This window comes from Abramis brama (genome assembly GCF_963993115.1).
Source record: "Abramis brama genome assembly, chromosome: 2".
Lineage (NCBI taxonomy): Eukaryota > Metazoa > Chordata > Actinopteri > Cypriniformes > Leuciscidae > Abramis > Abramis brama.
The window spans coordinates 3,458,453-3,481,720 of record NC_139964.1 but is presented as its reverse complement, the minus strand read 5'-3'; the positions used below and the strand labels follow the sequence as shown (position 1 = coordinate 3,481,720).

At 40.6% G+C, this 23,268-nt stretch overlaps 2 protein-coding genes across 5 annotated transcripts in view; one reads left to right on the top strand and one right to left on the bottom strand.

The window, feature by feature from the left end:
- Positions 1-1,846: 1,846 nt before the first annotated feature.
- sh2d3a (SH2 domain containing 3A) lies at positions 1,847-19,492 on the bottom strand. Of its 3 annotated transcripts, none has more exons than XM_084106782.1 (17): positions 19,332-19,492; positions 19,058-19,193; positions 18,227-18,323; positions 17,924-18,029; positions 17,349-17,535; positions 13,409-13,442; positions 13,215-13,331; positions 12,648-12,791; positions 12,288-12,565; positions 11,066-11,148; positions 10,721-10,971; positions 8,427-8,789; positions 8,153-8,268; positions 7,884-8,055; positions 7,073-7,184; positions 4,984-5,169; positions 1,847-2,929 (listed from the first exon to the last, which is right to left on the bottom strand). In XM_084106782.1, the coding sequence occupies exons 3-17, from the start codon at positions 18,314-18,316 to the stop codon at positions 2,754-2,756; spliced, it is 2,415 nt and encodes an 804-aa protein (XP_083962908.1). In that variant the 5' UTR covers positions 18,317-18,323; positions 19,058-19,193; positions 19,332-19,492; the 3' UTR covers positions 1,847-2,753. The 3 variants fall into 3 exon arrangements, with proteins under 3 accessions (XP_083962908.1, XP_083962907.1, XP_083962909.1); XM_084106781.1 differs by having other exon boundaries at positions 19,058-19,113; positions 19,332-19,491; XM_084106783.1 differs by lacking the exons at positions 17,349-17,535; positions 17,924-18,029; positions 18,227-18,323; positions 19,058-19,193; positions 19,332-19,492 and adding an exon at positions 15,529-15,890.
- Positions 19,493-21,778: 2,286 nt separating this feature from the next.
- vav1 (vav guanine nucleotide exchange factor 1) overlaps positions 21,779-23,268 on the top strand; it is a 31,477-nt gene continuing 29,987 nt past the window's right edge. The window contains exon 1 of one of the 2 annotated variants that reach the window (XM_084106674.1): positions 21,779-22,180. In XM_084106674.1, coding sequence (XP_083962800.1) covers positions 22,094-22,180 — 87 coding nt within the window. In that variant the 5' untranslated portion in view covers positions 21,779-22,093. The remainder of the gene's footprint in view (positions 22,181-23,268) is intronic. The other variant, XM_084106675.1, reaches the window with a different exon arrangement.

Genomic DNA, 23,268 nt, shown 5'->3' with positions numbered 1-23,268 from the left:
CAATACAGTAGGAGAGAATACTCTCAATAAAAGACTTATAAAAAAAGATTTTTATAAAATAATTAAGCTTTCTAAGAAAATACAAACGTTGTTGACCCTTTTTAAAAACGGCATCAGCACACTGATCCCAGGATCATTTACGGTCAATGATAAGACCGAGATATTTGCACTCCGCCGTCACCATCTCCTCTCCTTTTCTCAGAGTCGGAGTGGGTGAGGCCCCATGTCTAAAATCAAAGACCAACTCTTGGGTCTTGGATGCATTCAAATGCAACTGGAAGGCTTCACACCAGTCAACAAATTCATGCAACACTGGACCATGTTCAGTTTCATCTCGCTCCAATAAACTAATCACAGCAGTATCATCTGCAAATTTAATTATATAACGTCCAGGGTAACTACTGCGGCAACAGTCAGTGTACAATATATATAATAGTGGTGACAAGACGCTACCTTGTGGTGTCCCAATTGAAGTGAAGCGGACCCCAGATAATGGTGTTTCTCAATATGCGTTCTTCAGCGATCTTGCGTCCTTGTGTTCTCGTTTTACGTCATCATTAACCGTCGAAGTTCAGACCCAATTCTCAAGAACGCAAGTACAGAGGACGCATGAAAGAACCCGGATGTGTTCTTGATACCGAGGATGCATCGAATGCAGACTTGAGCTAGTACTCGCCAGGTGTCCCAGAAGTCATTGCGGCCGGTTCCGAGTTCATTCTTCCAAGGAAGCTTGGCAAGACCGGTCTCCACGAGAACACAAGTCCGTTCTCTGCGTTACTCTTTGTGGCCGCCCACTCAGGAAGTCCAAGATCCATTTAATTAGTGTTGAGTTTAGCTGGAAGTTGTCTCTAAGTCTAAAGAGAGACTAAAGAGAGTTCAGTTTCAGTAACTTTGTAATCCATGTTATGGAAATTTGTCTACTATGAAAAAGTTGTTTGCGTCTTCTGTCTCTTTAAATGCTCAGTCTTTAAAGCAGGATGGATTCTGATTGGCTGTCAATGTTTTTAACCTTCATCAGCGTTATCGTTAACGTTATCGTTCCTCTGTGTTGTTGTCGTTCCAGTTGTGGACTCTGATATTCTTTAACATTGAGAATGATTTTTAAAACTATAATGTTAGTTATCATCCTTATTAAAAATGGGCATTTAGAGCGATTACTAAAAGTTTTTTTTATATCAATCGTTGATTATGTGAATGGGCCCAATTGGTATTTAACAATTAGACTTTAAATTCAAACTCAGAAATGTTTTAAAACATGGTACTACCATGGTGTTTTTGGTACTTTTGTGAGTGTGTTAAGACCATAGACTGTAAAAAATAGGTTAAGACATACTATCAAAATGACGGTAAGCTCGTTGAGTTCTGTTTTGGTACATTTGTGCAGTGTGTGTGTGTGTGTGTCTCCCCCTGCTGGCAACACATCACAGCAATATTATCATTTTATCAACATAAACTGAATTAACTTTAATACATTCCCTAGGGTGTAGTCACTAGTGCATATTAATTTGAAGAATACATCAAAATGTTAACTTGTTCAAGCTCTAAAACAATTTTCTTTTCCACTTTTGACTTTTATTCAGTTCCATTTTTGGAATACTGTTCTTACCCCAACTATAATTTGAAAGTAAAGGGTTGTGAATCCTGTTTCATGTTGATATTAAACTAAAGCAGACTCGGTTCGATGTACAAATTTCCATTTTAATTCATTAAGAAACTAAAATATATTCTTTCCATAAACTGCCTCTGAAATAGGGCATATTTGGCATATTTCACTCAAGCATGGACAAAATCACAGTTTTGAAACATCATTATCATCCAGGTCTCAAATGCATCACAACAGAATGTGTAAACAAAGCTGAAATCTGCAATATTTTCAATGTTACAACAACGACTTGAATACCTATTTGGGAAAAATCACATCATGATGTCTGAAAGTCCTTAATCATCTGATTGTGCTTTAGTCTTCTTGTCTTTTTTAACATTTATTGTTGTCTGAATATTTAATAAATGACATGGATATTAAAGAGATACTTTCCAAACATTTTGAAGAATGTCGGAAACTAAACACTGACTTCCATAGTATTTTTCCCCCATACTATAGTGTCCATCAACTGTTTGAACCCAAATTCTTCAAAATATCTTCTTTTGTGTTCAGTAGAAAAACATTATTCATACAGGTTTGGAACAACTTAAAGGTGCAGTGTGTAATATTTAGGAGGATCTGTTGACAGAAATGCATTATCATGTACATAACTATGTTTTCAGTGGTGTATAAAGACCTTACATAATGATCCGTTATGTGTTTATTAGCTTAGAATGAGCATTTCTCTCTACACACACCGCGGGTCCGCTTACATCCACACGTTTCTACAGTGGCCCTGAACGGACAAACACGTTTCGTCACTTCGTGATAAGAAGCTAAAGCTAAAGTCAGCGAATAAAACACTGACACAATGATGAACAAGTCACAATAATATTCACAATAACATATCATTTTACTGAATAATTAAATATACCTAATTTCTTAATTTATCTTTGTAAAGAAACCTCTTTGTTTAACTGGCTACTCTCTGCTGTCTCAGACGATGACATCACTTCCTGTCGGCCACCGTAACTTCTGTTGGCTGCAGTTCACAACCTCACCACTAGATGCCGCTAAACTTACACACTGCACCTTTAAGGGCGAGTGGATGATGGTTTTAGTGTGAGCTGTCCGTTTAAACTGGAAGCCGTTCCTCGGGCCCTCGAGCAGCTCAGACCTCAGATCCCGCGTCGGGCTCCAGTTTGTTGGACAGGACCGTGAGGATGCGGTCGAACTTGGCGCAGCGCTCCTTGTGCTCGGCCTGCGCACCCGTTTGACCCCAGAAGAGGCGCAGGGAGAACTCCGTCTGAAACACCTCCAGGAGTTCCGGGATCGGCTCCCATCCGGCTGGAGGAAGAAAGACAGGTCAGCCGTCCAATCAGATCGCCACAATCTATCACATGTGCATGTATGTTTATCCTGTGCTGCCAAATTTAAAGACTTTTTTTCAGTGTTGCTACGACTTCTAATAATGTTATTGTGGTTATATACAGAGTTCGTACAAGGTGCTTAAAGTACTTAAGTTTGACTTTTTGAAATGTAAGGCCTGGAAACCCTTGAAAACAGCCATATTTAACAGAGAGGTAGGCTACTTGAAAAGTGCTTGACTTATTTAAATACAATATATATGATTATTTTTTTATTTTTTTACAAGCACAAATGCAAATTTTCCACGCAAAGTTAACATTGCAGTCCGTATGATAAACACCGTCAGACCTTTTCTCGATTCGCCAAGTACGGCAGCATTATAATATAAAATATTATTTATTGAACAATAATAGCCATTATAAACTATGCAATCACGTCACTAGTGTGTAGTGTGTGTGTGTGTGTACCTGACAGCAGGCCGTGAGCGTGACGTGTGCAGTCACTAGCGTGCAGTGTCTGTGTGTGTGTGTACCTGACAGCAGGCTGTGAGCGTGGCATGTGCAGTCACTAGCGTGTAGTGTGTGTGTGTGTGTGTGTGTACCTGACAGCAGGCCGTGAGCGTGGCGTGTGCAGTCACTAGCGTGTAGTGTGTGTGTGTGTGTGTGTGTGTACCTGACAGCAGGCTGTGAGCGTGGCGTGTGCAGTCACTAGCGTGTAGTGTGTGTGTGTGTACCTGACAGCAGGCCGTGAGCGTGGCGTGTGCAGTCACTAGCGTGTAGTGTGTGTGTGTGTGTGTGTGTGTGTGTGTACCTGACAGCAGGCTGTGAGCGTGGCGTGTGCAGTCACTAGCGTGTAGTGTGTGTGTGTGTGTGTGTACCTGACAGCAGGCCGTGAGCGTGACGTGTGCAGTCACTAGCGTGTAGTGTGTGTGTGTGTGTGTGTGTGTGTACCTGACAGCAGGCCGTGAGCGTGACGTGTGCAGTCACTAGCGTGCAGTGTCTGTGTGTGTGTGTACCTGACAGCAGGCCGTGAGCGTGGCGTGTGCAGTCACTAGCGTGTAGTGTGTGTGTGTGTACCTGACAGCAGGCCGTGAGCGTGACGTGTGCAGTCACTAGCGTGTATAGTGTGTGTGTGTGTGTGTACCTGACAGCAGGCCGTGAGCGTGACGTGTGCAGTCACTAGCGTGTAGTGTGTGTGTGTGTGTGTGTGTACCTGACAGCAGGCCGTGAGCGTGGCGTGTGCAGTCACTAGCGTGTAGTGTGTGTGTGTGTGTGTGTGTGTACCTGACAGCAGGCCGTGAGCGTGACGTGTGCAGTCACTAGCGTGTAGTGTGTGTGTGTGTGTGTGTGTACCTGACAGCAGGCCGTGAGCGTGGCGTGTGCAGTCACTAGCGTGTAGTGTGTGTGTGTGTGTGTCTGTGTGTGTGTGTACCTGACAGTAGGCCGTGAGCGTGGCGTGTGCAGTCACTAGCGTGTAGTGTGTGTGTGTGTGTACCTGACAGCAGGCCGTGAGCGTGGCGTGTGCAGTCACTAGCGTGTAGTGTGTGTGTGTGTGTGTGTGTGTGTGTAGCTGACAGCAGGCCGTGAGCGTGGCGTGTGCAGTCACTAGCGTGTAGTGTGTGTGTGTGTGTGTGTGTGTGTGTAGCTGACAGCAGGCCGTGAGCGTGACGTGTGCAGTCACTAGCGTGTAGTGTGTGTGTGTGTACCTGACAGCAGGCCGTGAGCGTGACGTGTGCAGTCACTAGCGTATAGTGTGTGTGTGTGTGTGTGTGTGTGTACCTGACAGCAGGCCGTGAGCGTGACGTGTGCAGTCACTAGCGTGTAGTGTGTGTGTGTGTGTGTGTGTGTGTGTGTGTGTGTGTGTGTACCTGACAGCAGGCCGTGAGCGTGACGTGTGCAGTCACTAGCGTGTAGTGTGTGTGTGTGTGTGTGTGTGTGTGTGTGTGTGTGTACCTGACAGCAGGCCGTGAGCGTGACGTGTGCAGTCACTAGCGTGTAGTGTGTGTGTGTGTGTGTGTGTGTGTGTGTGTGTACCTGACAGCAGGCCGTGAGCGTGGCGTGTGCAGTCACTAGCGTGTAGTGTGGCGTTGCGAGCCGACTGTAGCAGGTTGTAGAGCAGCTGGCAGCCTCTGTCTGTGGATTCAACACTGTCCTCGCCCTCCATCAGCCTCAGCAGCGGCACCATGTGTGGCAGAGACACCGGCTCCGAGCCCACGACGTCTGCACACACACACACTCGCTGTAAACACTCCAACTCCAACTCACTGTAAACTCACTCTAACACTGTAAACTGACTCACTCACTGTAAACTCACTCTAACTCACTGTAAACTCACTCAGACTCACACACTCGCTGCAAACTCATTCAGACTCGCTGTAAACACACTCACACTCACTGTAAACTCACTCAGACTCACACACTCGCTGCAAACTCATTCAGACTCGCTGTAAACACACTCACACTCACTGTAAACTCACTCAGACACACACTCGCTGCAAACTCACTCAGACTCGCTGTAAACACTCTAACTCACTGTAAACTCACTCAGACTCACACACACTCGCTGTAAACTCACTCACAAACACTGTAAACTCACTCAGTCTCGCACACACTCACTGTAAACACACTCTAACTCACTGTAAACTCACTCAGTCTCACACACACTCACTGTAAACACACTCTAACTCACTGTAAACTCACTCAGTCTCACACACACTCACTGTAAACACACTCTAACTCACTGTAAACTCACTCAGTCTCGCACACACTCACTGTAAACACACTCTAACTCACTGTAAACTCACTCAGACTCACACACTCACTGCAAACTCACTCAGACTCACTCGCTATAAACTCACTCAGACACACTGTAAAACTCCCTCACTCTAACTCACTGTAAACTCACTCAGACTCACTGTAAACTCACTCAGACTAACACACACTCACTGTTAACTCACTCAGACTAACACACACTCACTGTTAACTCACTCAGACGCACACACCCTCGCTGTAAACTCACTCAGACTCACTCAGGCTCACTGTCAACTCACTCAGACTCACTGTCAACTCACTCAGACTCACTGTTAACTCACTCAGACTCACTGTTAACTCACTCAGACTCGCACACACTCGCTGCAAACTCACTCAGACTTGCACACACTCGCTGCAAACTCACTCAGACTCACTCAGACTCACTGTAAACTCACTCAGACTCACTGTAAACTCACTCAGACTCACTGTCAACTCACTCAGACTCACTCAGACTCACTGTAAACTCACTCAGACTCACTGCAAACTCACTCAGACTCGCTCGCTATAAACTCACTCAGACACACTGTAAAACTCCCTCACACTTGCTGTAAACTCACTCAGACTCACTGTAAACTCACTCAGACTTACATACACTCACTGTAAACTCACTCAGACTCACACACCCTCACTGTAAACTTACTCAGACTCACACACACTCACAGTCAACTCACTCAGATTCACACAGATTCACTGTCAACTCACTCAGACTCACTGTCAACTCACTCAGACTCGCACACACCTGCTGCAAACTCACTCAGACTCACTGTAAACTCACTCAGACTTACATACACTCACTGTAAACTCACTCAGACTCACACACCCTCACTGTAAACTTACTCAGACTCACACACACTCACAGTCAACTCACTCAGATTCACACAGATTCACTGTCAACTCACTCAGACTCACTGTCAACTCACTCAGACTCGCACACACCTGCTGCAAACTCACTCAGACTCACTGTAAACTCACTCAGACTTACATACACTCACTGTAAACTCACTCAGACTCACACACCCTCACTGTAAACTTACTCAGACTCACACACACTCACAGTCAACTCACTCAGATTCACACAGATTCACTGTCAACTCACTCAGACTCACTGTCAACTCACTCAGACTCGCACACACTCACTGTAAACACACTCAGACTCACTGTCAACTCACTCAGACTTGCACACACTCACTGTAAACTCACTCAGACTCGTTGTACACACTCTCTAATTCACTGTAAACACACTCAGACTCACTGTAAACTCACTCAGACTCACACACACTCGCTGTAAACTCACTCACACTCACAAACTCACCCTCGCCCTCATTCAGGGACTTCATGAAGGGCTTCAGGCTCTTTTCGAAGGTCACGGCGCTGTCGGTGTGATTACGCCTCAGCGCTCGCCACGTATTCTCCAACCTGACCACCTGAAGGACAACATTTATATTAATAACAACACATTTACAGGCACAACATCATGTCTGCTGAATACAGCACTTGTTTCTCACTCATTTTGGGGACTGGTTCCTAAAATAGTGCCTGTTTTGCTCTAGCATGTCACTTTCTCACTAAATATGATGTGGATTTCATAGCATTTTTGCTTTTGACAACCATTTGTAAGGTGAAGACGTCTTGAATTAAGCAAAATCCACATCTTGAGAGATTTCTCTGAAAGCGAGATGTGATACATGCACCAATGCTACATTTTTCTAAATGTCGTAATAATTTGTTAACAAACAAGTATTCATTAATTCAGTGAGCTCATTGTTTCTGCCTTAAATTATTACAATGTTTAAATGAATACCTTTTTAGCTAACTGTGATTTGTATATGTACATTTCTGAAATACATAACTTAGACACTCTGATAACAGATCACTCTAAATTGTAATGTGGACTGCGTTTTCTGTAAAGCTGCTTTGAAACGATGTGTATTGTGAAAAGCGCTATACAAATAAATGTGAATTGAACTGGAATAAAATAAGCTTTCTGGACAAAAATAAAATAAAGTAAGTATAATTTTAGGGCTTCGGGTCATTTTGGCCCGCGAGGGAAGGATTTGTTACAGCAAAAACAACATCTTGAGAGATTTCTCTGAAAACGAGATGTATAATATGAACTTTGACACCTGCGGCAGCTCGAGCGCCTTCATGACAGCGGAGAAGGCGTACAGGTCTCGTGTGGTGTTTCGCAGCTCCTGTGCCAGCGTGATGATCCTGCTCAGCACCGTCGCTCGCTGAACCAGCGTCCCAGTACAGCCCAGCAGATCCACCGCCACACCCAGAGCCAGAGAGTGGTGCCTGATGGGAACACAGCGGGTGATGACATCAGCACGCATCACCAGTGTCCGGAAACGCATTACAAGCAGCGGTGGCCACAACACACACACACACACACCTCTCCAGCAGGTCCCGTCGGAGCTGGCCTCCGTGTGGCAGTGTGATGAGCTCCAGTCCGCTCTCAACTCCCATGATGCTCTTCTGCTCCGGCGTCACACCTGTGATGCGCGCCACCTGAGCCATATTAAAAATATAATAAATAAAAGCTCTAAACACTTGCATATATAAGTGTGCCCCATCGACCAGGTCACTTCAATATTATTTATAAATTATGCTTTATTTAGTTTGGCGACAATAACCCAGTGTGTGTGTGTGTGTGTGTGTGTGTGTACCTGACAGTTGATGCTGAGCATGTGCAGTGCAGTGGTTCTGGCGTCAGTGTGTGTGAGCAGCTCTTTGACCCTCATCAGGACGCTCTGGTCCAGCGGGCGGTTGTTCTCGGGCAGCAGAAGCGAGCGAAACTCCTCCAGACGAAAGCAGGAGCTCGTCTCCGTCTGCGGCCGCTGGAAACACCAGTCACGCTCGTCCTTGTCTCCGTGTGTGTGTGTGAGTGGCTGCTCCTCCACCTTCTGCTCCTCCAGCTTCTGCGCCTCCAGGAACCCGAAGCTAGTCTCGGTGAGGCGCGCGCGACTCGTCCACTTCTCCTGAGCGCGGAGCCGCGCCGCGTGACCTTTCGGCAACATGGTGACCGGGACCTGCGAGGTCAAAGGTCAGTTCATTACTGTCATACATGGAGTCTAATGTTATCTTAAAAACATTGAGATTAACACGAAACTCAAGTTGGAATTGTAATCTGATGCTAATATCAGTTGGACCCCATTGACTTCCATTAAAAGGACAAAAACACTGAAACATTTTTCAAATATATCTTCGTTTGTGTTCCAAAGGCCTGCGAGGTCAAAGGTTAGTTCATTAGTGTCATACATGGAGTCTAATGTTATCGTAAAAACATTGAGCTCAACACTAAACTCAAGTTGGAACTTCTGTAATCTGATGCTGATCTCAGTTGGACCCCATTGACTTCCATTATACAGACAAAAACACTGAAATGTTTTTCCACAGAAGAAAGGAAGTCATCCATATTTGGAATGACACAAATAAATGATGACGATAATTTATTGGGTGAACTATCACTTTATGAGGTCTCTGTGATGTCAATTAAATTTATTCATATGAAAAACTTTTTTTGCAAACAAACAGATTTTTGTCTTTGTAATACTGTATGGATCCTCTGAAGTGACGTAGTGATGGGGCAAAATGTAATATTTCAATACTTGTTGCATCCAAAAAACTTTTGCGTGTACCTAAGAAACTTTGCGTTCTCTCTTAAAAAACAGACTATAACCAGTAGATGGCGGCAGAGGAGCACCTATTGTCTAATTAGCCATTTCCACTCCTTAATATATGGAAAACTAAGTGACACAGTGGGAAAAAAAATAATATTTCAATACTTGTTGCATCCTAAAAACTTTGCATTCCTTCACAAAACTTTTACGTTTCCCCAAGAAACTTTGCAAAAATATGAGCGAAGGAAATTTTTGTGAGCGAACGCAAAGTTTCTAAGGATAATGCAATACTTTTGCGAGAGAAACATAGTTTTTCCTCTCGTCTCATATGTTTTCTATCCTAAAACTAAAAATTAAAAGATGTAGAAAAACTAAAACATTATGGTAAACAAACACTTTTATCTAAAAAAAAAGGACTATAACCAGTAGATGGCGGCAGAGGAGCACTTATTGTCTAATTAGCCATTTCCATTCCCTAATATTTGGAAAAAAAAGTAGGAAATCACAAAGTCGGACATTTTTGTCTTTGTAATACTGTCTGGAGCCCCTTAAAGGGATAGTTCACTTTGAAATTAAATTTTGGTATGTTTTAGCTTACCTCAAGGGCATCCAAGATGTAGGTGTCTTTTTTTCCGCAGAAGTTTCAATTTTTATATTTTTAGGTCAAGACGATCTGTCCAAGTGATCTGAGGGCGCGGGCGGGTATAGATAGGGTATAGATTTCGTTCCAATGAACTGCAGTAGCCAAGGCGACGTCTAGTGTATATATCTATACCCGCCCGCGCCCTCAGATCACTTGGACGTGGCTGTGTTCAAGAGATAACAACGATATAAATACTGTTCGTTTTCTCACACAAACCGCTCGTTTCGTGTCTTAGGCCATCAATGTGTACTTACGATGGGGAATTGTTTAATTTGGACGATGGGGAATTGTTTAATTTGGACTCTGTGCATGCTGCTTTGAGACAGTGACCATAGACCTGCATGAAATGACTGACAGACAAGAACGGTTTGACCTAAAAATATAAAAATTGAAACTTCTGCGGAAAAAAAGACACCTACATCTTGGATGCCCTTGAGGTAAGCTAAAACATACCAAAATTTTATTTCAAAGTGAACTATCCCTTTAAGTGATACAGTGATGGGAAAAAATGTCATATTTCAATACTTGTTGCATCCACAAAATTTGGCACAAATATAAAGTTTATTAGGATAATGCAATACTTTCTCTTGCGAGAGAAACATAATTTTTCCTCTCGTCTGATATATTTTCTATCCTCACTGATATAATTATGCCAGAAGTGTGTTGATTTATCAGTCCTGCGCTCATGACCTCTGACCTGTGGCACCAGCTCTCCGTAGAGGTCGCTGGGGTCGGGGTCGCACTGGGTCGGGGGGAACACGATGGAGATACGCAGGGGTTTGGGAGGCGCTCGGGAGTGGAGCTGTCCATCAGAGCCCACCAGAGGAGACCCACCGAGACTCGACTGACAGGAAGTGGCTGGGCTGAGGACAGGCTCACTTCCTGTGCGGAACACCGGGGACACGGGGGCGGGGCCAGAGTCATGTGACGCGCTGCTCTGAGGAACACCTGAGGAACATGGACAAATCAATCAGTGTAGTAATCAGATCCCAGATCAGTTTTTAAGTATGTTCATCGTGTGTGTGTGTGTGTGTGTGTGTACCTGTGCGGAGGTTGCTGTCAGATTGTGCAGACTGTAGAAATGGTCTCCCCACTGTCTCCAGATTAGCAGGCTGACTGCCGCTCCTAACACTCACACACAAACAATACACCGTTAACTATACGCACAGTGTGCTAGACAGGTATTGTGTCTGATTCTGACACGGTTCCTTTTTTACTGCAACATTCTGCAAATCTGTCTGCTGGAAATTTTAGTCGATTAAGTTTTAAATATGGATATTTTTCTTAAAGGAATAGATAGATACACTTTTATGATGGACAGATGCACTTTTATGATGGACAGATGCACTTTTATGATGGATAGATGCACTTTTATCATGGATAGATGCACTTTTATGATGGATAGATGCACTTTTATCATGGATAGATGCACTTTTATGATGGATAGATGCACTTTTATCATGGATAGATGCACTTTTATGATGGATAGATGCACTTTTATCATGGACAGATGCACTTTTATGATGGATAGATGCACTTTTATGATGGACAGATGCACTTTTATCATGGACAGATGCACTTTTATGATGGATAGATGCACTTTTATGATGGACAGATGCACTTTTATCATGGACAGATGCACTTTTATGATGGATAGATGCACTTTTATGATGGACAGATGCACTTTTATCATGGACAGATGCACTTTTATGATGGATAGATACACTTTTATCATGGATAGATACACTTTTATCGACACCTAGGATGGCCTGAGGGTGAGTAAATCATAGGCTAATTTTCATTTTTGGGTGAACTATCCCTTTAAGGCTTTGCAGTACTTCTTTTGCTTTATTTTTGAGGCTGTTAAAGTATAAAGTTAGTTACCTATTTCTGTTTTAAAATGAGTAAAAGTAGTTTTTCATGAACATTTACATGTGTGGATAAACAATTTTAAAGTAAATTTTTAAATGAATTTAGCATCATTATCATAGAAAAATTAAACATCTTTCAGTTGCATTTCAATGTTTGTATCTTTTTAAACAAATAAATGCCAAATCACTCCAAATAAATTTGCATAAATACAATCAAAATATAAATGGACAATGCTCTTGTTTCCCTCCTTGCAAAAATCATAATTCAACTCAATGTCTGTCCAAAACCTTGCAATCTCCTGTTTTGAATGACTGTTCTGAATGTTGGTATCCAGATGTTTTTTTGTGTGTTTTTTTATCACCGTGTGTGTGTGTGAGCGAGCGTGTGTGTACCTGAGCAGGTTGTTGCTGTTGACCTGCAGCATGTCTCTCTGAGAGGAACTCAGGCTCCGCCTCTTGCTCTGACCTCGTGACAGATGGGCGGAGCTTGATGACTTCGCCGCCTGCCGCTCGCTGATGATGCGTAGGGGCAGAGTGCGCGTGATTGGCTGAAAGATGATGGCGCCGGTGGAATTCGAGATGGGACGCCGTCCGCCGACGTGAAACCGAATTAACGCTGGTATGTTATCGAACTGATCGTTCTCAAACTGAAACAGCTCTCTGGTGTAACCCTACACACACACACACACACACACGTCAGACTCAGTCTCTGAACGCTCGTTCACACGGCGGATGCTGAGACTGATACTGTACCTGTTTGGGTCGCAGAACGACACGTATGATTTTGAAGTGCATGGGTTGATTTTTCCACATGCAGCTCAGGACGTATTCACCGGGACTGGAGCTGGAGTCGCGCACCAGAAACTCTCCGTCTCTAGAGAACAGCTTCTCCGCAGCCTACACACACACACACACACGCTTATTAAACAAATACATGCACTGATATCAGCATATAGTGAGGTTTGGCTGGACTGCGTGCCAGTAATATACAGTACAACAGTACAACATTGCACAATATCAACAAACTTGGTTTATTTATGCAGATTGTATTGTGAACAGAGAAAAAATGGTTTAAGTCTATGGTAAATACATAATTAAATTATTAAATAAATAGATAAATAAATAAGACTTACAAATAAATTAAGAAAACAATTAGTTATTTAAAATAATATAAAATGTTGGTTTAAAATTTATCGGCCAATATATCGGTTATACGCTTTCAAATATAAAGAATTATCGATATCGGCCACAATTTTTGGAATGACATGAGAGCGAGTGGTTTTGGGTAAAGGCTGGTATCGCGCGCGCGCACACACACACCTCGCGCGGCAGTTGTCCATGATACCAGGCATGGCCCCTCAGGTCTTCAGTGCTGAGTTTCAGCTCCTCCTCCAGCTCTTTCTTCAGAGAGTCCATGTCCTTCAGCCCTGAGAACACCTGCAGAAACATTAACACAATAACAGTGAAGCACTGGACAACCAGTCCGTGTGGAGAGACCTGTGTAACACGCTCACCTGACTGATGAAGGCCGACACACTCTTCCTCCTGCTGCAAAACACAGCACAACAGATTAAAAAAAGTATTTTCATTTGTAATATTTACATTTTTTACATTCATGCATTTTTATACAACCTTTTTATCCACTTTACTGGAATCTGGTCAAGTTGATTCAGTCGCAATATTTCTGACTTGAATAAAATCTTTTTTATTCTAGACTACAGGCTCAAAACCATTGTTTTTTCATGCACTGGTCTTTTTTGAGGTGTATTTTTCTTCCCTAACATGTCCTTCGTTCAGAATAATGGAAAGAAAACATCCGAAAAAACATTCAAGTGTTTATTTTATTGCATTTTATCTATTTGCATCTATAGGATTCAATACATATCTTTGAAGAGTTTCGTCTCCACTTCAGCATCACTTATATACACCAAAATTTACAGTTTTATTCCAATCTATATTCTAAAGGTTTTTACCAAGGGGTTTGTTCATATATCATTCGCCTGATATATATTTAACACTTTATTCCTGAAAACATGATGAAAATTCGTTTTTTTCTGTCTGATGACAGTATTTTCTGAATTATGGAGTGATAAAGAGAGAAACCCAAAATCCCCTCAGTAAAAACATTTAGCTCTACTATGTCAACAAAATCAAACAAGAATTTTTAACCTGGCTTTATCCAATGTTCAGATTAATGTGCTGGAAAAGTATGCAAATTAGTGCATATTTGATTAGATGATTGATGAATGCCTCATTTGCATAATTAAACAACATTTCAGAACTTGTAATACAAAATTTGTCTTATTATTCTGTGTTTAATCAGTGTCGGGATATCTTCTAGTTAAGATTTTAGCTCAAAACATCACAGAACACCAAATGCTGACGTCTGTACCGCATAAAAACACATGTACAGACATACAATTTAGGACATGCACTCACAATGCTCTGTATCCGTCCACCACACCCTTCTTCTGCTGATTTGATTACGATAAACTCTTCTTAGTGTTTGATAACTTCACCGTTACAGTAAAGACCTCAGAGAACAGCAAGGTAAAGCACTGCTGATCACTGACATGGAGAGGCGTGTTTTTAAATAACATGTTAATGGCGTTTCCTTCCCATCTCACGGCCAAACCCGTTGCATTGTGTCCTCTGGACATCTGGGAATGTCCTGGGATCAGTTGCCATGGAAACGGATGTTATGGGCTCAAGGTCAGTGCAGTCAAACTCCCAAAAAACAAAACTAAAACTAAAGCTATAAACTCGTGTTAATGTACTTTTGTGTGTTATTTCCCTGTACAAATATCTAAACACTTGTGAAATGAAGATAAATTTACTTCTGATATTAAGTCTTGCTTTCTGAGTTCATGCTTGAAATAATGAAAACAAATACTGTATCTGCCAGCTGTGTCAGAAAAATAATCTTGTTTTCCCTTTAAATGAAGTTTTTCTGAGCACATTGGCAGATATTTGTTCTTGTTTTCAGCATAAACTCGCTTCATTTTGATCAGTTTTTCACAACACTTTATCTTAAGTCACTTTGCTTCTCCAGTAAACATATCTTTATTTAAGAATGTTTAGATATTTAATGATTAGAAAATAAGCCAAAAACATTTTTGCAGTGCTACTTTCTATGCCTTAATGACAGCAACAAATATAAATAAAATTTCACTAATAAAAGTACTACAATGTATTACCATGTTTTGTTTTTTAATGTACTCTAATGTTGTTTTGATAACCATAAATACTGTTGCATATGAATATGATTCCCCTGCTTGAATCATTCAGTACTATATCAAAATACATGAATTATTTATACATAACAATAATATATTAAAGTATACATTAAGTTATTAAAGTATAGCCTATAAAGTATCATCTAGATTCATTGTGAAATCTCATGTTTTCCAAAGTCAAACTTGAGTTCAGCAGACCACATCAAACAACTAATGCAGAACATCTGGTTTCGATGACAACTTACTTTAATAAAGTATTTAAAAATCGACATGAGAGCAACAAATTCTTTTTTACATGTATATATATATCAAAGGTCTATCTATCAGCTCTGCCCTTCCCATCGCAAACACCAGGATAATCATTAACAGTCTGTGCGGGAACACCAGCTGAAACTTACCTGGAAAACAAAAACTATTCCTATTGTGGAGTTTCTCATGGAGAGAGCGATCATGATCCGAGAGTTCTTCTTCTTCTTCTTCTTCTTCTTCTTGTCCTCCAGTAAATCCCTCACTCACAGCTGACGAGTTCACACACGATCCGCTCCTCCCGCGCGCGCGCGCTATCTCTCGCGCATTCCTCGCATTCCGCGCGCACTCACCTGTGTGACAGCGCCCGAGGCCCTTAAAACCCGCAACCCGTCCGACATGCTCGATCCCCGGTGGCAGTGAGAGTGAAACCTGTGTAAGCTTGATCCGACGACGCCCCGTTTCGCTGACTTTAACCAGAGACGCGCGCGTTATTGCGCAAGACGCCGCGTTCACAATCACACGGTGTGCGCGCTCACGGGAAAGATTCCAGTGTGAGCCGTGACATGTTGCGAAGGAGAACACAACCTGACACTTATGTTGTAAGTGTACTTTCATAGATGAGACCGGGGCATGCTGTCACACATTTTACTGCAATATTTCTCAGTGTGTGAGTGTGTATTTATTTATTTTTTTTATTTTTTTTGAAGACATAGCTTAAAATAAAGTGTCTAGTCACAGTTTTTTGATAACACTTTACAAATAAGGTTCATTAGTTAGCATTTGTTAATGTATTAACTAACATGAACTAACAATGAGCAATACATGATTTGTTACTGTTTTAATAAAAGTTAATAAAAATCCAGCTGTTCATCGTTTGTCCATGTTAGTTCACAGTGCATTAACTAATGTTAACAAATACAACCTTTGATTTTAATAATGTAAATGTTGTCATTAACATTAACTAAGATGAATAAATGCTGTAGAAGTATTGTTCATTCTTAGTTCATGTTAACTAAGGTAGTTAACTAATGTTAACTAATGAATCCTATTATAAAGTGTTGTAAGAATTTTCAGCAAAATGTAAAGAAAACAATTCACTGACAATTCAGCAAAAACGCATGCATTTCTTCAAGATTTAGGAGTACACATAGATTAGCATCTAGATAATAGATGTGAACCACAAAACTCATATTCGAAGAAAAGAAAAAACAAAACAATTATTGGACAATTCAGCAAAAAAAGCCTTTCTTCAAGATTTCGGGCCAGACCCAAGATAATAGACGTAAACCACAAAACTCACGTTTGAAGAGAAAAAAAAAACACTTCTGGCTTACACTTGCTAAATATTTTCACTGAGGTAAAAGTTTTTTTGAAGAAGTGTGACATCTTTTCTTTAAAAGATTTTAGATTTTGATTTGACTATTTGTGAGTAATTTGACTAACAAGTTAAAATAAGTAATTAAAGCTAATTTACTTCCATTTGAGACCATGGACCACAAAACATGGGTCAATTTTTTGTAATTGAGATTTATACATAATCTAAAAGCTGAATAAATAAGCTTTCCATTGATGCTTAGGATATGACAATATTGGGCCGAGTTATTGAAAATCTGAACTATTGATAATCTGGAATCTGAGGGTGCAAAAAAATCAAAACATTGAGAAAATCTCCTTTAAAGTTGTTCATTTATGTTGGCGATTGTGCTGCATTCACTCACAAAAATACATGTTTTATATATTTACGGTAGGAAATTTACAAAATATCTTCATGGAACATGATCTTTATTTAATATCCTAATGATTTTTGGCATAAAAGAAAAATCAATAATTCTGACCCATACAGTGTATTATTGGCTATTGCCACAAATATACCCGTGCGACTCGAGACTGGCTTAGTGATCCAGGGTCACATATGGCGCTTGTTTAGTGTGAAATAAATAATGTGTGTTGATGAAGGTGTGTTGATTACCTGAGCTTGAGTTTGCTGGAGGGGGCGTGGTCTTCAGGGCGGAGCTGGAGGCAGGAGGCGGAGACTCGGTTGTCACGGCGACGCAGTCTCGGCACGATGCTGTGCCGGAAGAAGTCCGTGGATCTGACCAGATCAATCTGTGAAGCCAGAGTGTTTTTCCGGCTCATCGTGCCGGTGGAGATATTCTCTGCGGAGAAGCACCATATCTATCATTACAGCAACACACATGTGAACGCTTTCAGAATGTTTTTTCTTGGTTATGTGAACGTTAAGGGAACATTACACTGTATCGTTGTTCGAACATTATTGGAATGTTACGTTTGAATGTTCTCTGAACGTTCTAAAACAAGGAGGAACATTTAAAAAACGTTAGATTAACGTCCAACTAGAAAAAAGTTCCATGATCGATGTATGAATAATGTTTTTGTATCAACGTTTTATGAACATTATTAAAGACCAAATAACTTTGAACGAAAATTGTATTAACGTTACTGGAAGAACGTCTGTCTGAGAATAACAGGGATTTTACTGATCTGTGTGTGTGTGTGTGTGTGTGTGTGTGTGTGTGTGTTCACCTTTCTCAGGCTGTTGTGTCTGTAGTTGCATTAGGATGGTTGTTCTGTGTTCTGGATCTTCGACTCCCATCAGTCTGAGATCATCCTCTGTTACAGATAGGAGACCCTGCACACACACACACACACACACACACACACAGCATTTCACTGTTTCATTGTTGTTGGCGATCTGCTCTGTGACAAATGATTTTAAAAGTACAAATATTCCACACAGTTTCTCAATAAATAACACCTGCATGTGTAATAATGAAACAAGGTGCAGTGTGAAATATGTGATATGAATATGAGTGTGTGGTCGTGTACCTCGAGGCCGTAGTACTGCTTCTCCAGTGCGCTGGTGTACTGAGGGAGTCCGATCTGTCTCAGCCAGCGCGCGATCGAGCGGTTGTCCATCTCAGATCTACACATCACAGGCCAGATCAGAACACACACACATGCTTTAGTAAGTCATTATTGACATAAAATGTCGAAAAAAGTCATATTCATTGGATAACTAATTTATATTTATGAGATGACAGTCATAATTATTAGATAATAGTAAAAATCATATTTATGAGATGACAAAAAAATCACAAGAGATGACATGAAAAGTTTTAATAACGAGATGGCAAAGTCATTTATGAGATCACACAAAAAGTCATTTATGAGATAACATAAGTCATAATTATGAGATAACATAAGTCATATTTAGGAGATAACATAAAAAGTCATAATTATGAGATAACACAAAAAGTCAAATTTAGGAGATGACAAAAAGGTCATAATTACATTAAAAATAATGTTTATAAGAAAACATCAAACGTCCTATGAGATGACAAACAAGTTAAAATTGTGAGATAACATAAAAAATATTTTATGTGATAACAAAAAATCATTTATGAGATGTAATCTAAGTATCTCAGTAATCTCACTTATATGTCATAATTTTGATCTTTGTATCTCTTTATTATGACAACATGTCATAATTATGAGTTGGTATGTCATAATTTCAACTTTGTATTTTATAATTTCGACTTTTTAAATAATTATTATGACTTAGTATTAGCATATCATAATTTTGACTTTTTCATGTAATAATTTTGATTTATGTCATACTTATTTTTTTATTTTTTTAATGTAATTATTCAGATTTACCAGAGCTTGTGTTTTTCCTCAGGTGGGCTTCCACGGGACTCTCGAGTTGCTGTGGACTGGATTTATATTAGATTAAATAGCATAGCTCTTGTGTTTCATTACAGATCCTTCAGATCAGTATTTTGGTTTCTGGGCTCTTCAAATAAAAGAATAAAAAGATTTTAGGAGTTTAAAGACAAACTTTTGAAAACTTCTGGGGTTTTCAAATTCATGTCAGTCCGTCTAGTGCAGCAAAATTTACTTTTAGCAGAATTAAATTAAAATGAATTCTTACCCGTGCGGCAAAACTCCTCTTCTGTTCTTATTTTCTCTTATTCGTTCTTCAATTGTCTCTCTGTCTTTATGGTTTAGTCATTAATTGTCTTAATCTCAGTTTGTTGTATTCGAACTCTCGTCCACATCTCTCTCTCTCTCTCTCTCTCTCGCTCTCTCTCTGAAGGAACCCGAGGCGCTGTCTTCTGATTGGCTGCTGCAGCAGCGTCCTCTCTCTCTCAGCCAATCACAGTGCAGGAATATCCGTGTGAAGTTTAAAGCTTCGGGTTGCAGGTTGAGACACATTCACTCTCAGATTAACATCAGATTGTCTCTCATGCCGATGGTTTCATGAGAAATTAGCATTTCTGTAACTGGTCGAACGTGATTCTAGTCATTCCAAGCTGGTTTGATTCTAATAAAATAAACCCGAAACTGGATTGAATCCGTTAGGTGGATGATTATAATTAAGTGGGGATCTTTTAGTCGTGATTCAAATCTTTATCGTGCAAAAAAAACCTAATCAGAAATCAATTGCAACATTGTTCAGTCAGTGCCCCAATCACATGATTACACCAGCAGATGGCGACAAGTTATATAGACATTCACACACCACATGTAGCACCTGGAAAGGATAAAATGAGGCCCAGAATGATGTTTATAACACACTCTATGGTTTCTACACCTTATTTAGCAACGCGAATGTTATTTGCTGTGAATAGATTCCTGATTCGCGATGCGCTATAGAAGAAAGTGTTAAACGATCAAAATATTTACAAAGCAGTGTGTTTATGGTTATAATAATTAATACAAATAATATTACAACAAATACCAGTTACAAATACAACAAATACCTGCAATATACAACAGCATAACAACAGACTGTTTTTATGTTGAAATGACACCGGAAGTCTCACGTTTAAAATGGCCGCGCCCAGCGCGCCGCTCTTACGCTGAAAATAAGGTGTAAGATCACTGACTTCACAGATATGATTGAGTTTGTTTTCTTGAATATTAAACATACTGTAAGATACAGTGGAGATAATCGAGAATACAGTGCTTTTACTAATTTTTCAGACTAGGTACTTTTTTTTTTTTACAAACTGTAGGCTAATTAGGCTACTTCACGGCTACTAAAAAAAAAAAGTTCTATTGGGAAGTATGCGATTTCGGATGTGTCCAAATAAGATTTGCTTTTCTCATGAAATATAAGTGATTAATACAATGGGGTCTATGATTTATTTAGTATATTAAGACCAATTATAAACAGAAAGGGGATAACGGGAGGAGGAATCAACAAAAACTGACTAGAACTTCTAAATACAAGACATGAATGAACTTCAGCGTATAAACACTGATGGAAAACCATCACAAACATAAGAATTGAAGGAGGCCCAGGTACAGAACTGCTCGTAGTGCAAGATATTATTGTTCTCACTCAAAATTAAGCGAGTTATGCTTAAAAAGAAGAAATATCTGTCAGTGGGTCAGAAAAATAATCCTGTTTTCCATTCGAATGAAGTTCCTAACCAGAATGGCAGATGTTTTTTCTTGTTTCAAGCATAAACACACTTAATTTTAAGACATATTTCATAATATCTCAAGTCATTTTGCTTCTCAAGTAAATGTATCTTTTGATTTAAAAATGCTACTGGAAAACTAGCTGATACGAGGAAGAATAAAACAGGTTTTATAACTGAGAAGTAAACGTCAGTGTTGTCAGTGTGACGTCGCTCAGGTCGTTTCCCATCATGCTCATGTTAGTTCAGTATAGTCACGCTCACAAATGTCCACGCTGACTGTCAGGTCACATTAGATATTTTCAGTGTCAGGATCTGTTATTGTGTGAATGATTCAGAAGAGGATCTCCTGTGCTCGAGTGTTCGCTTGAATACTGTTATTGTACTGTACGAACACCGGCCAGAGAGTTTGCATTTCCACGCAACAGCAGCGCTGCTGCTCTCTGACTGCACATACTGCGGTTAGTCACACACACACACACACATGCACATTCACACTCATACAGAGAAACCGCGCACACACATAGCAACACATGCATAAATATAAAACCAAAATTTTGCAAGTCAAGTGTGTGTGAGCGAGTGTGTGTGTGTGTGAGAGAGAGAGAGAGAGAAAGACTGTGTGTGTGTGTGTGTGTGTGTGTATGTGTCTGTGTGTATGTGTCTGTGTGTATGTGCATGTGTTTGTGTGTGTGAGAGAGAGAGAAAGACTGTGTGTGTGTGTGTGTGTGTGTGTGTGTGTGTATGTGTCTGTGTGTATGTGTCTGTGTGTATGTGCGTGTGTTTGTGTGTGTGAGAGAGAGAGAAAGACTGTGTGTGTGTGTGTGAGTGAGTGTGTACATGTGTGTGTGAGTGAGTGAGTGTGTACATGTGTGTGTGTGTGTGTGTGTGAGACAGAGGAAAGAGGAAGTTGTGTGCAGTTGAAAGGCTTCCTCCCTGTGCAGTTGCAGAGCAGAAGAAGCGCGGAGAACAGAGACGAGAGACGACAAGAGAGAGAGAGAGAGAGCGAGAGAGAGAGACATCGCTGGACAACAAGCGGGAACACCACACAGGTCAACGGAGAGAGAGAGAGAGAGAGAGAGAGAGAGAGACTTAATTAATGAACACACACACACACACTGAATCCCTGAAGCCTGTGCTGATCACTGATTCGCTGGTGTGGGGTGTGTAGTTCAACTCTGGATCATGGATGCTTTAGGAAGGGTTTAGGTAACTGAAGGTCACCGGATCGCGCGTGTGTGTGTGTGTGTGTGTGTGTGTGGAGATGGAGTTATGGAGACAGTGCGCCGGATGGCTGATTCAGTGCCGAGTGCTTCCCGAGAACCACAGGGTCACCTGGGACAGCGCACAGGTGAGTGTTTACCTGTGTTTCACAGCTGGAACAGGTTTAGCAGCACTTTCACAACCTTCAGCCTTTCACACATCAGAAACTGGCAGAACACTGTCCACTGTGTTACACGAGACGGGTTTAAATTATTCCTATGAGAAGAGAAATGAGAAGAGAAATGTAATGGAAAAGTGATGTTCTTCCTCAGTGTTTCTGTCTTGTTTTCCAGCACAAATGTCTAAACGTTCTTAAATCAAGATACATTTACTGGAGAAGAAGCACAACGACTGAAGATATTAAGTCTTGGGTCAGAAAAAAACTCAATTTAAAAGAGAAAACAAGATTATGTTTTTGTAAATGTATCTTTTTTTGAGTTTATATATATATAGTACAGGATATATTTGTACAGGAAATCAAGACGAAAATGCTAAGTACGAAAACCAATTTTTTTGCAGTGTTAATGATTCTGATATTATTTCATATTTGTAGATTTGGAGTATATTTCAGTACGGTATTACTGTATAAACAGAGCAGATTACTGTACATATTCAGTGTTGTATGATGTTAGATTTTGAGTTTTGCCACATTGTAACATAACTATGGTCTCAGAATGTCCAGTTTTTAAAACGTTTAAAGGAACAGTCCACTTTATTATTCTTCAAACATTACTAACCCTTACTGAAAGTGACATTTAAAAAACGTCCAACTAAACATTCCATTTGTAAATATTTTTTTTAATGATTAAAGACCAGATAACTTTGAACGAACGTTTGTTCGTAACGTTGAGAGAACGTTAAATGTAATGTAAGCATCAAACTGGCCTGTAGGATCATAGTTTTGGTGGTTTTTGCATCTAAATGAAAATAGCATTGATGTAATTTGAAAGATGCAAAGCAGTGATGAATGATCCTCAGTGTGTCCCACACACACACCGGTGTTGTGTTCGCTGTGTGAAGAGTTCTGGAGAACTGACCCGAGGATTGAGAAATGGGTCCCAGAGATAGTGAAAAACTGTCAAATTCAGGCTGATTGATGGATCAGTTTTGTGAACATCAGTGGGCCTGGATTTGATTTGACTGTGTGTGTGTGTGTGTGTGTGTGTGTGTGTGTGT